The sequence below is a fragment of the Netta rufina genome, assembly GCF_964035555.1.
Source record: "Netta rufina genome assembly, chromosome: 2".
Taxonomy (NCBI): domain Eukaryota; kingdom Metazoa; phylum Chordata; class Aves; order Anseriformes; family Anatidae; genus Netta; species Netta rufina.
Window position 1 is genome coordinate 16,936,345 of NC_140124.1, and position 13,468 is coordinate 16,949,812.

Sequence of the window (13,468 nt, forward strand, 5' to 3'; positions counted from 1 at the left end):
TTGGTGACACTAGAATGAGAACACATTTTTTTCCTTCTGAAATTAGGAGTATTATGAGGCATAGATACGCAGGCATACCCTCTGTTCTTGAAGGACATGCTTGTTGAAAATGTCAATAGCTAGGTATTGAGCGGTAATGAAGTACTTTTTCTTACAAAAAGAAATGTGATAGGAGAAGGTGCATGCAGAAATGTACACAGTTCAGTACGCAGGGAGTGTGCATTAGGCACAGAGAAGCACAAGCAGGATCACCGGGATCATCAGCTGCTGACTTCAGGTCTGTCTTGGTTTCCTCAACACAGCAAAAGTAGAATAGATGTTTTTCTATTTTAAAATAAAAGAGATGTGTGCTTACAGGCCTGAGATTTTCATCAGGAGATTTCTTTAAGACAAACGAAATCTGTCAGTGCCTTTGTGGCCTTGTCAGACTGGTCTCAGAACAGGTCACTCAGCACACGTAGTATTTCAACTGCTTCCCCTGCGAGACTGTCTCAGGTAAACCTCTGAGTGCCACTGTTCTTGCTGCTTCTTTCCAAGGCCTTGCATTTTCGTTGTCACGATCATCTTCCTGAGATGCCACCTGCTCTTCAAGGTCAATCAGGGTTGAAGGACAGACAAATGAGGCACGGCGTAAATTGATTCATGAGGAAGAGAGATTCTCTTCAGGTCGCCTAGGCTGGCCGGCCAGTCTGTCACAGATGGTGCCTCAATGTCTGTCCAGTCCCTTTTTGCCAGTGTTGACATACAACATCGGTGTGCTCCGTACAAACTTCCCCACACAGACCACGTGCACTGGACTTTATGTGCACATCCACAGTCTTTGGATGGCTGGTTGTTGTCCAGGCTGCTGCAGATCACCTCTACCACAGCTAATTCCTTCAGCTACGGGATACCTCCCTCAGTTGTGCTCCGCCTGCCTTGGCCGTTTCCAAAATCTTCTTCAAGGGGATACCTTGTGTGACAGAAGCCACCTCCAGAAGCAGCAGATTTGTTGCCCTTTTTCTGATCCCTGTGTTGATCCCCTGCTCCCTAGCAAGGATGCCAGCTGCTGGGCTTCCTGGCTCTCTAAATCCTGCTGACCCCAGTATCCCAGCACCAGGGAAAGCAGGTGATAATTTGCGTGCCTGGATGGCAGGTGTCATCTTTCTGCATCTTGCAGCTTGCTCAGGGATAGGGACCAGGTGGTTTCTGACTCGTTTATGATTTCTGTCTCTCCCCCCTCCTGCTCTTGTGGCTGTTTAGCTGCAGAACAGGCTGCCTCTAATGATACTTCTTCTAGTTCCCTTGTAGGAAAAGTTTGTTCCTTCCTCACTGACCTAGCTGACCTCTGCTTCCATAGGTTCTTCCTGACCACAGGAGTCGGTTGTTGGGCATCTGATGTAGCCACAACGCCCATTTGTGTGTCTTCAGATCCAGAGACCTTCTCACCCCCTTGAGGGTGCTGCCGAATCACCCTCAGTAGTGCTTGGTAGGCGTAGGCCGGGCCCCAGCACAAGGAGTGCTAAATTACACTAAAATAAACTAAAGTTCAAGGTACTAAATAGCTGTTGTAATAAAACAGAAAATATCTACCCTGGAGGAGAAGTAGGAGGTGTCATTCTTCTTTTCCTCCACAAACTGGCTTTCAGGGAAGTGGAAGAAGGTGTAATTGATAATTGGCTCCACCAGAAGGTTCCTGAAGAGCTGGGATGGCCACAATGTGGGACCCAAATACCAGCTTAGGCTCAAGGCCTGTGCCTTTATCATAGTTCTCCCAGAGAAAACCTAATGAAGTGCTAAATGGCACAGCAAACTGCGAAAGTAAGAACAAAGAAAACCACAAACCCTCCCCACAGCCTTTAAAAAGCCTTCAAATGTGGTGTACAGCAAGAGAGGAAGCCCGGAGGAGGAAGGACAGACAGGGGAGACGAGGAGCAGCTGCCAGGCGTGGGGACGGATGAGGAGCTGGCAGAGAGCTTCTGGGTCAGGATTATACGGAGGGTAAGGACAGGTGGCATTATAGTGTGCTACAGGCTACCTGGTTAGGAAGACCAAGCAGATGAGACCCTCTGTAGACAGATAGAAGCAGCCTCACATTCACAAGCCCTGGTCCTCATGGGGGCTTTAGCTGGGAGCTGGACAGAAGCCTCTGATGTGATGCGCTCTGTTTTCCAGAATTGCTCTCTGCCTTTGAATGCTGGTCAGTCCGAACTTCTCACAAAATCATCTTTGCTTGTTCTGAGTTGTGTCATTGCTGCAAAAAAAGCTGTTACCCAGAGGTGTTGGCGTGTCTGTAAATAACTGGTGGCACAACTGTGCGCTTGGAAGAACATTCTCACAAATGTTTCTTGTCTTTTATGTGCTAGTATGGTTCACTGGTGTTGATACAGTGTTTTTTGGGTTATAAGTATTTGTGTATATATTCTTACACACATATTCTTACACCAGTTGTTCTGTTAAAAAGACTAAGTTTGTCTCCCGTTAAATCTTTGACATCTTATTATTTGCCTTAAACCTTTGTTTTGGATTTGGGTCCTTTCTGCAACTTTCTTCCTCGTGTTCTCACCACCACCAATGTTCTTCCCGTGCACTCTTTCAAACAAGGGCTACCTGCAGGCTCTGAAGCTTGCTTTAGCCGACTGGGTCTCATCTATGAAGAGACTTTCAGGGTTCCAGCTTTACACTTAAACGTCAGAAGAACTTGAAACAGATGTACTGTATTTTCTATTTTTTAAAGCATGATACAAGCTTAGACTCCCCATAGATTTCTTCTAGAGAGATGGCAATAGCGTTAAAATCCCAGGCCATGTACTATGGCCACAGAATACAAGATACACTTGCCTTTCATATTAAATAAAATTCTTTAAAATGAAGCTCAGATAAATGGTTGCGAATATGAAATGGTTTATCTTACATAGTAAATGCTCTCTCTTCTACCATATCGAGTCCACTCCCACTTCTCTCAAAGTGTTTCAGGATTATTTCAATCCCTACTACTGTTTAATTTCATTGAGTGAGATTTCCAAAGGGGCAAAGGACCTGCACTGTCCTTTTCTGCTTTTCAACTGGGTTTGCAGAGCTTGAACCACCAAAAAGCTTTAATCAATGCGGTCACTACATCTACAGATCTAAAAATTAAATTCTAGTTATGTAAGAATTGAATGTTGGAAATATAATGTTGTGGATATATTAGCATGATTTAAAAATTTCATATTTGGGAAAATAATTAGCTGAAAGGTAGTGTGTGGAGAAGTTGCCACAAATTTCAGCAGTGCACATCGCAGTTTTTCTGAAGGTGGTAGTCATAAATGCAGTCATCCATCACCCCAAAGTCTGGGAAATTCGGAATCTACCAGGTGAGTTTGCAAGTGTGCCCTGCCATCCTTGAGAGATAACAGAGTTGAAAGGCAAGTGCTGCACCCATCTTCAAAAAAAGGCCAAAAATACAACGCGGGGAACTATAGCTCCGTCAGCCTTACTGCGATCTGTGGGAAAATCCTGGAGCAGCTCATCTTGGCACTCATTTCTGGACACCTGGAGAGAAGAAGCTTCCTGAAAACATATTTTTGCCTCGCTGAAACTTTTGCTTTGTCAGTTGAATTGCACCAAATCTCCTGTCTGACTGCATTCAGGAAGCTATTATGTATAAGTGCTGCATATATTATAAATGCATCGGTTATCCAGAAGTCAGAGGTAGGCGGTATCTAAGGGAGAGCAGTAGGAAGTAGCATTTTAATGTTATGATGGTAATTTTATACTGATCTGAAAGGTAATCCTTGTATTGTGCGCTGATTGCAGCTTTGTGCACAGACCAGAGGGTTTTTTGGTTTGTTGTTGTTTCAAATTTGCTTATGCAACTCCGTCAAGTTACAAAGAGGTGAAAGACAGATTTTGCCTCACAAAGATCTGCTAAAAAACACACTAAGATTAATTTAGCAAACAAAGCAAAATACTACCCATTAAATCACGTCAGATGTTTTTAGAAAAAGACACCACCTGTACTCCAGCTTGGATGGCAGTGTGCTGAGTTTGCCGTGTCTTTTTCCATAGAACATGTAACTGAGGCAGTCCCAGGGTCAGTACAGTAAACTGATAACGGATAAACTGATAAAACTTCCACTCTGATGTAGCAAAGCCTACTATGCAGAACCGTTTCGTAATTACAGCAAGATTTTCCTGCTTCCTTGATTAGCTTCTGTTGCTTGCACCAGATTTCGTTAGGCAGTTACTCTCCGCAACTCCACCGTAATCAATTAAAATCATAATGATTTCCTTTATGCTTAGCTGGGTTCTGATATCCACTGTTAGAAAACGAAAAATTGGTTTCCAACCTTTTGCTGGTTATTGGCAGAACCAATAACTTGTTGAAGTTGCATGGGACATCCTCTTAAAACCCTATTTTTTCTTGCATATATTTACAATTTTGTTACACTTCTTCCAAGAAAGGTTGTGCAAGAAAGCCATGGCATCTTTTTCAATTTCACTGGTAAAGACACTTTCAGGTTGTCCGGGGTAAGAACAGCTCCACTGGAAGCGGCTCCTTGATTTTCTTTGAGCAAGTAGAAGGTAGCAGAGGTGACTGCTTTTAACCTCGGAGCTGACGGAAGCTCAGCCTGGATAAAATCAAGATGTTGGCTGAAGCAATCAAAAAATGATGGATATGAGACTTTTTGATTTATTATGCCTTTTAGTTACTCAAGTTCACAGTCTAAGTAAATCACAAATTTCTACTAAACTCAGGGAGCTGCAGCTCCTTGTTTTGTTTAGTTTCTGTGCTTTGTAAGCTGGAAATATGAAGTTTTCCAGCCACTTGTACTTTATGTCACATCCAATATGGATTACCCTTACTTCTCAGAGTAAACAATGTCTACATCAGCTATGTAAAATTCAGACTCTCGTTCCAGAGAAAACAGTGCTTTGCGCTGATTTTCTAGCTGAAGCACTAATCCTGGTCAGAAGGGATCCTTTTACAATAGCAACTCAGCGACTGTTTTGTCTTCGTGCTTCACCTTGGCATTTCAGAGCTTCAGCCTCCTGTGGCAGCCCACTTGGAGAACCCGTCTGACCCGGGTTATGGAAATAACGAAGGAATCAACCACAACTTAGATCTTGTTATGGCACATGGCGTCAACGCAGTGTCAGATGGCCTTCGCTTCAAGGGACCTTTCGTCCTGTAGTCTGTAGGAACAGGCGTGTGACGGGCTGTTCCGAAGCCCCACAGGAAGCAATAAAACCCGCGAGCATCATTTGTGTAGCATGAGCTTGTCGTGGGTGTAGGTAGGAGTTCGGATTGAATCCCAAAGAAGGGGCTGGGGAGAGGAGCAAGGGGGTCCTGGGGAGTGAGAAGAGCGGGGATGCCGGGAGGAAAAGCAAGTGTGAGAGGAGGGGAGGCTGGAGGAAGCGGTGCAACATGGACACAACCCAGTCGATGCCAAACGCTGCTGGTGTGCAGCGAGGACTGCTTGGGCTGCTCTTTCTTTACAGCTCTCCTGGCTGCCCAGCCACTGAGCCGTTCCTCTGCCAGTGGCACGCTAGGAAGGGATAAGGTATCGTTGGGGCTCCCATACCCTTAGGACACGAGGGGCTCCCCAGCCGAGCTCCTTGCCAGACCTCCTATTCCTCGCCTTGCCAAGCACAGAGGTTGTGTCTGCAACTCCTCCAACCATCTGGAGCCCATGCCTCCTTCAGGAGGCAGCAGCACCCTAAGGGTGAGGTGTGTTCGCATCAGCTCAGACTGCTGTCCTCTTTTTTTCTTTTTTATTACTTGAATTCGTATTTGTGTATCTGTCTATCTCGAGGAAAGTTGTGTAAATGAAATTGAATGTTGAATATGTTACTTTATGCCATTCTGAAACAACTTGTAAGAAACTTTCTAGAAGCTTTAAAATATTTTGGCTCGTTTAAGCTTTCACACTGGAAAAAAACTAAATTTTGAAATGCTTGACTTGTGGAGGAGGGAAGAGGCTGTATATTTAAATGATGGTATATCCTTTCCCCTTTTGAAAGAAGCAAAGCACGCTGCATTTTTAATGTTGATGACTCCTCATTAAAAACTTTAAATGCTCCTAAATGACTTCAGCTTGCTGAAGGACTGCCTTTTTCTTTCAGATGTGTTAGAATTCATATTAGCACTACTTTGCCCTTGTTTCTGAATTATTTTAATGACGGCAGCCGCTCCACCAAGCTGTCTGTCAAGATGTGGGTGGCAGGCTATTATTTCACTTCATAAATCATAATTTACAGGGTTTTTTATATCCATCTTGGGGATAAACACTTTATGCTTTGTGTTTTCAGCAGCAATATAAAATGTAATTGATACTTAAAGCAATATGTTAGAAATATGGACATAGAAAGCTGGGAGAGAAAAATCACAAATGTTTAGTTTTTCTGTGGGTTGGTCTACATACTGAGCATTTTTTCCATCTGATTTCATATTCTTAGCACTTCAACAGAGGATGATGATGAATTACATGTACATGATTGCTGCCTGTAGGTTACTATAAGGATGTTTCTCTAGTTACAGACACTCAACAGATCAGTTAGCTCAACGGGGGTATTTTGTAATGGTTCTCATGCTGCTAAATAAACTTATCGTTTTGTGCTATTGTCTTCTAGATCCATGAAAAACTGCATTATTATGAAAAACAGAACCCTGTGCCCATACTCCACAGTGCAGCAGCCTTGGCAGATGATGTAAGTGTCCCCTGCTGAGATCACTGGTACCAAGTCTCCCAAAAAACTGTCTGCAAGCAGAACTCCTCATAGTGCAAACATATGAATTTAATCCTCTGAGCTGAAATCATAAGAAGCTGCAAATGTTTCCAAAGGTGCTGTCATCACTGGGCTTGTTGCTGATATTACTTTGATTTTTATTCACTTGCCTGTTATAAAAACATTGCATCTTAGATAGCCTCTTGTTCTGCTTTGGTAACTACGTAATAGAAATTACAGGTTGGAATTCTACGGGGAGGGAAAAAGCTGTCAGCTATTAGTGTTGTGAGAAAGTCACAGACAAGAGGAATGCTTTGGAAAAATAAAGACAAATGAGATAGCAGCACTGCTGACAGAACATGAAAAATGACAGATAATACTACAGAAATGAGGCATATGAAATGCCTAGGAAGAAGGCTTGTTAAAAAATAAAACAAAACACACACACAAAAACTATTTAAGAAAAAGTACAGTAGTGATTTATGGATATTGGAGCTTTCCAAATTACCTTCATAACCAAAAAATAAATTGTAAAAGTGGTCGGCATTGATGGAGTAGTTAATTTCCTGTTACTATAATTTTTATTTTAAAGAAAAAAAAAATCCAACCTGCCATTTCTTTCTATTTGGTTAATTCTACGATTCAGATGAATTGTGCACACACCTGTATAAACTATGACTGAACTTGAGGTAGGCCAGGACAGAGAAATGTTTAATAAACTGTGGTTTAGGTGAAATCCAGAAATCTTTGTTGCACCTGATGATTTCAGGTTGTTTTTTGAAAAAGGTAATGTGTGTTAGGATCTGTTTCAAATAAAGCGTGTTGGAAACTTCAGGTATGGTATAGATGTTTTACAATCTCAACTATCTTTTGCTATAATTGATAGCGTTTGATTTTGAAATTAGACTAATTGTTAATGTTGTGATTAGAGAATGATAACATTTTAAAGAAAAACTAAATTAAACATTTGAAGTCTAGAAAAAGGGATATAATGTAATTTAATCACTTTTCAGTAGGAGGAGAGTTATATCCTATAGCATGCTAGGTATAATAATGCATTAGCTTTGACATCAGGCATATATTAGGAATATTTTTTTAACTGTCAAGTAGCTTTGAATAATGTTGATAGTAATTTTGAAAATTAGAAAGCTGCTTGAAATTCTCTTCATTAAGTTCCTGATGACATATTAATAATCCTTGTTAACATTTCTGTTACGGATCTCAGGGCTAAAATTCTTAATAAGAATCGTTTCTTATTTTTGGATGCAGATCCTAGTTCTTGATATTTGCAGAAATGCTGAGCAACCTCATTCTTTGTTCAGCTCCATTTAAATTGTACAGTGTTGGAAATCCCCAAATTGAAGTAGTCTGTCACTCTTCAGTTAAGAAGGGTCAGGGTTTTTTCTACCCTGTGAATGTATTATTATGGATATATGGTAGTATTTTTAGAATGTACACGTGTCAGGACACGAATATCTCTAGACATCTGCCAATTTTTTTTGAAGCACAGCTGCTTTTTAATGATTCTTTTGCAGGCACTTCATTTTTTCTTAGGTGCAGTTGAGCAGCTGGTTTTAGGGGCACCATCCCACAGACCAGGGATGTCCTCTAGCAGCTGAAGTCAGGTTAGCGTTTTGCAGGATTTGGAATATTTTAGTAGTTATCAGCAAACTTTGAGGAATTTAATTTACATGCAGTGTGTTTTGTAACTCCAAAACCCGTGGAGTTTTAGGATTAAAGTGTTGTTCATTTTTTGGCACATTCCTCTGACTAATTGTCAGCTTCAGGGATAGAAGAGCATGTTGATATTGACACGCTTTTTTTTTTTAATAGGCTTTAAATAAATGTTTTTTCCTAGTGATAGTAGCTGTTCTATAGTTAAACAAAGAAGGAGATACTCTTATTACCAAACATGTATTTCCTGTTTGATTTAAAATCTAAATTTGAGGTGTTGCTAATGTAACGAAAATGTTTAAGGACTGTGTTTTTATTCTTCCCTTTGGTATTGATTTTTGAATCAATTTCAGAGATAACAAGCTTCTTTTCTAAACATTTTCCTAGCTGCCATCCCTTCTCACTCCTCACCACCAGTGACTCTTTGACTGATTTTTCCATCAGAGATTCTGTTTGAGTTTTATTTTGGAGCAGCAGCGTCTGTTGCAGGACTCTTGATTCCATGCAAATCAATTAAACATTGCTGGAGCTCTGGGTATAGACCATACATCAGGCCTCTGGTACTGACAAAATAAGTCAGAACTTTCTCAAGAAACTTTAAACTCTCAGGTCCTGGTATTCTCTGTATCTCCAGCCTCACTCTAAATCTGTGTCTCTCCACTGTTTTGGCTTTTCCTTTCCAGGAGAAAAGTCAGAGCTTTTCATAAAGATCTTATTAAAATGTTATGATTCCTTCCACAGAGAATCTTGGAAGAGTTTCTCTGACAGCTCTTCCTGCAGCCTTTGTCATATGAGGTGATTAGCATGGTATCAGTGTAGCCAAAATATTCCATATAGCTTGCACAGCTGCTAGCAGCTCTCACAGATCTCTGCGTGTCAACAACAACAAATAAAAAGCCAGACCTGGACTGCCAGAATCCCAGTAAGCAGCTCTGGTGATACCTGTCTGCAGATCTGGAAACACAGCTCTGTCTTCCTGCTTCTCTGGACAGCACAGGGTATTATTACACAGAGCCTTTAAGGTTCTTATGGGAATATTTGGAAAACTCTTGTAAATGATGTGAGTGCAAACAATTTTTTAATTTTTTCATCTCTGAACAAGTTTTTTTTTTTTTTTTTTAATTATGATGAGATTCAAACATCTGTTAAAGCAATAACAAAATATTCTTTGCCTTCCTCATTGTTCTAAACATTATGTACCTGCATTTATGTTTGTACCACCAAAGCAAATGCCAGCTCTGCTGAATTAACAGCTGCCTGTACACATTTCTTCCGAGAGAGAAGTGCTGAAGCAGTCATTCTTATTGAGTGATTGCTATTCTTCATCAATACAACACAAATGAATAGATTTTATTCTGCAGTGAGTAGTATAAGCTAAAGAATGAAAAGAGAACAAAGGGGAACCCGTGTCATTGAACTGCTGTCATTCCTAGCACAGGTTATTTTCAGCTTTGCAGACCTTTGGTGAGCTTTTTCATAGAACATGCAGACTAAATTGCAGGCAGATTACCTCAATACTTGGCTTAGAAATATGAAAATATTTCATTCTGACCTTTCCTACAGTGATTGTTTCTTAATCTTTCGGTATTAATGAACAGATATTGTTAAGATTAACTTTGATGTATTTGATGAATCTTTTTTGTCCAAGAATAAAGGCTATGGGAGTGTAGGTGATCAATTCTTCTTTCAGTTCTGGTAGTTCTGTGTTAATATGAAGGTGAAAAAAGAAGCATTCAAGCTACGTTTGATGTTGTCTCTAACTGTTTCTAGGCTTGTCTATTACATATAATTATGCTCAATGTACTTCTATACAAGTTTATTTTGAAAATTTATATAACTGCAAGTAAGACTTTAAAATTAGCCTAGATGAATAAAATTACTTGCTGCAAATAACCAATCTTTCTTTGAGACATTTTTATGATAGTGATTTAGTGCAAAGAAAATAAGCGATTATCTGAAATCACGTTTTGGATTATGAGCCGTGTACTTCAGAATTTTAAACCAAAGTTCAGTGCTGTGAAATATGTTTTAGTTTTTCCTCCTTCTGGAAAAATAGTTGACGTCTGAAATCCTGTAGTAAAATATGCCTCCTGAGTCCAAATTAGTTGAGAATGTCGTGATAAGAAAAACTAAAGACGTGAGCCAAATAGCCATGGGATTAAATGTTAGACTGCTGCTCTATTGTTCACCAAACCACAATTTTGTAATATAACCAAACATAAATTACCGATCTTGTTGTTAGGACAGAGTTTGTGCATTTTAGGGGCTTGAATTGCTGATGACCTGTTACAAACTGTATTATGATTAACCTGCTTCACGTTTAACAAGCTGCTTCCAGTGTATGTGTAAACATAATAAAAGGTTCAGATTGCTTGCACTGTAGGGGCACTTTGCTTTCTTATCCTGCTCCTAAACAGCACAGCTACTGTGGGTTTTTGGAAGCAGTGTGGATTTCACCACCTCATTCGAAACAGTTTTTTATAGACAGTGTCAAAGTTTGATCCAGTCATTTTTACAAGCAGTCCTTTGTCTGCACGCGAAGGACCATTCACTTAAATGAAGTGCTGGGATTTGCCCTCATTGCTATAAATCAGAATGTGATCTGGCTGCACCGGTGCCAGAAATGATTACTTGTGTTAAACTGAGCCGAAAGGCCTGGCTTAAATCTGGTCCGCTGAGGGCCAGAAAGAGAAGCACGGTGATTGATGGTGTTTTTCTTTATGCTGGCTTCTGTTTGAACACACTGGAAAGTAATAACCTTGAACAAGATAGATTCGAGGTTGTCACTGATGCACTGGGTAAAACAATGCTTTCCTAATGGTCTCTGTGTCAATTCAATCTCCCCCACAGCTGGCTGAGGAGCTGCAGAGCAAGCCGCTGAACAGCGAGATCAGAGAACTGCTGAAACTGCTGTCAAAGCCCAATCTCAAGGTGAGGATGTGTTGCACCTGCAGAGAGCTGACTGCATGGGTGTGTGCAGCTGCTTTCTAGGGCTGCCTGGGTTTCTGTCTGCTGTAACAAATCCATGTGTTTCCGAGAAATGGACACAGTGTTAATAGGAAATACCTTTCCTGAAGAAACACCCTTAATGTTGCCTATGGATTATGATGCTGTTACTGATGTTTATAAAAGGAAATCAGTGGAAAGCCATTTTTTATTTGCAACACATATTCCAAAAAGGAGATGCTTGATTTTTCTTTTTTAGCTAATTTTTATTGCATGCGTTGCATACATTTATGTAAAAAGTGCATTTGCTACAAGATCATCAGTCATGTCATTGATTTAACCACATGGTGCGTAAATGCTGTGACCTGGTACTTAAAAAGAAAGTCCCTGACGTATGTTATTTTCAAAAAATTACAATCTTGAGGACTTTCAGCCAAAATCCGTGGTGCAACTGTCAGTAGACTATAGAACCGTAGAATCACTCAGGTTGGAAGGGACCCTGGGAGGTTGTCAAGTCTAGTCCAGCAGTCTGCTCAAAGCAGGGTCAACGCTGAGTTCAGAGCAGGTTGCTTCAGGCTTTGTCCCACCACGTCTTGGAAATGCCTAGGAGCAGACATTCCACAGCCTCTCTGTGCAGCCCTTTCCAAGGCCTAATTATCCTCATAGTAAAAATTGTTTCCTCGTAGCCAGTCAGAGCCTCCCCTGTGTACTGTTGTTAATGCACACTATCACGTTATTTTTCCACTGTGAAGAGAACAAAGAATTCCGTGCTCTAGGTGCGTTTTGCAATGCTAATTAAATGAAGCAGTTGATGAGTTTAGAGGGAAAACTGTGGAAAGGAGCGCTTTGTAAGGCACAGTTGCTTCTTTATATTCCCTGTAAAACACTGATGTCAAAACCTGACATTGTGGTATCTTTAAAGGGCTACAAAATTTTAAACCAAAGATCAATTGTACCTCCTTTTCAAAGATTTTTGCGCAGTTGGTTGTTCCCTAGTTTGCAAAGTGACAAGCCAGTTTTTCTCTGAAGGGGTAAGCAGTGGCAATGGCTTACTGCAAGAGAAAAAGTCGGTGCGTTAAATTGCAGAGATTGTTAGTGTCCCTGCAGGTATTTCCTTAGTGACTACTCATGCGTGTCACACTTCTGAAGCTTTAGTGTAGTGAGTCTGAAGACAGCTAATTTGCTGCTACTGCGTTTCTCCCTCTCCTTCTCCCTGTCTCACCCCCCTGACTCTCATTTGAGCTCTCTTGTTTCCTCACCGCTTTGCTGTCTCTCTGTATCTCTCTCAATCTCGCTGTTACATTTGAGTTATTAAATGCAATATGATAATCTTAGTGGGATTTTAGGAGAAGTTTCTTATCCTCGCTATAGTTAATGTGCTTGAACAGGTGCAGTAACCTAGCGAATGTGTTTCTTGGCTACAGGAGGAGGAACTGGCCAGCTGTAGGGTACTCAGCCCTTTTCATGGTCAGCCTGGCTCAGCCAGCACAAGACACAGGTTTCCCTGTCCTGCATGACTTGCAAGTGTTTATGCATCTTAGGGGAAAGAGCTGACAGTATGCCTGAGACTTCTCCCATCCATTATTTTCTCCATCCACCATCTCCTGGCAAGCATTACGGGGTGAACATCACTGCCCTCTCCATCACGTTGTGCACATACAAGTATGGATGGAGTCACAGGCTTTAGGTTTAGATGCTTTCCCCTGCTCTCTCTTGGGCAGGAAGGGAAATGAACAAAGGAGCTGGGACTCAGTTTTTCCAGTTGCTCGTGTGAGATTCTCTTGAGGTTGCTCAGTCGTATCTGAGCTTATGCGGTACATTGCAGAAGATATTCTAGCCCTTCACACCAGGCTGATGCCTGGAGAGGGTTTGTTTCTTCCCATCTAGATTCCTGGGGCAAAACGATGTCTAGAACAACTCTTTTCCACACATCTGAAATCACTTGGGATAACTGATGCATGTTTTCCAGTGATGCTGGGTAGGCTTTATCTGAAAAATTGTATGGCTTAATTTGGGATTGACTTAAGCTGGCTGTGTTTTACTCTGCAGGGGAAACTTTCCTCTCCTGACCTGGCTTGTAACTCCAGTGCTAGCTGGAGCCAGCAGGAGCGCTTCCACTTTCTTCCAGCTCTGTTGTAACACGTTCATGGCATGGTGT

The 13,468-nt window shown here is 41.2% G+C and overlaps 1 protein-coding gene across 2 annotated transcripts in view; it reads left to right on the forward strand.

The window, feature by feature from the left end:
- MPP7 (MAGUK p55 scaffold protein 7) overlaps positions 1–13,468 on the forward strand; it is a 148,108-nt gene that overhangs the window by 76,290 nt on the left and 58,350 nt on the right. For both annotated transcript variants that reach the window (XM_084282410.1, XM_084282409.1), the window contains 2 exons: positions 6,595–6,672; positions 11,215–11,295. In XM_084282410.1, the coding sequence (XP_084138536.1) occupies positions 6,595–6,672; positions 11,215–11,295 (159 nt within the window). The remainder of the gene's footprint in view (positions 1–6,594; positions 6,673–11,214; positions 11,296–13,468) is intronic.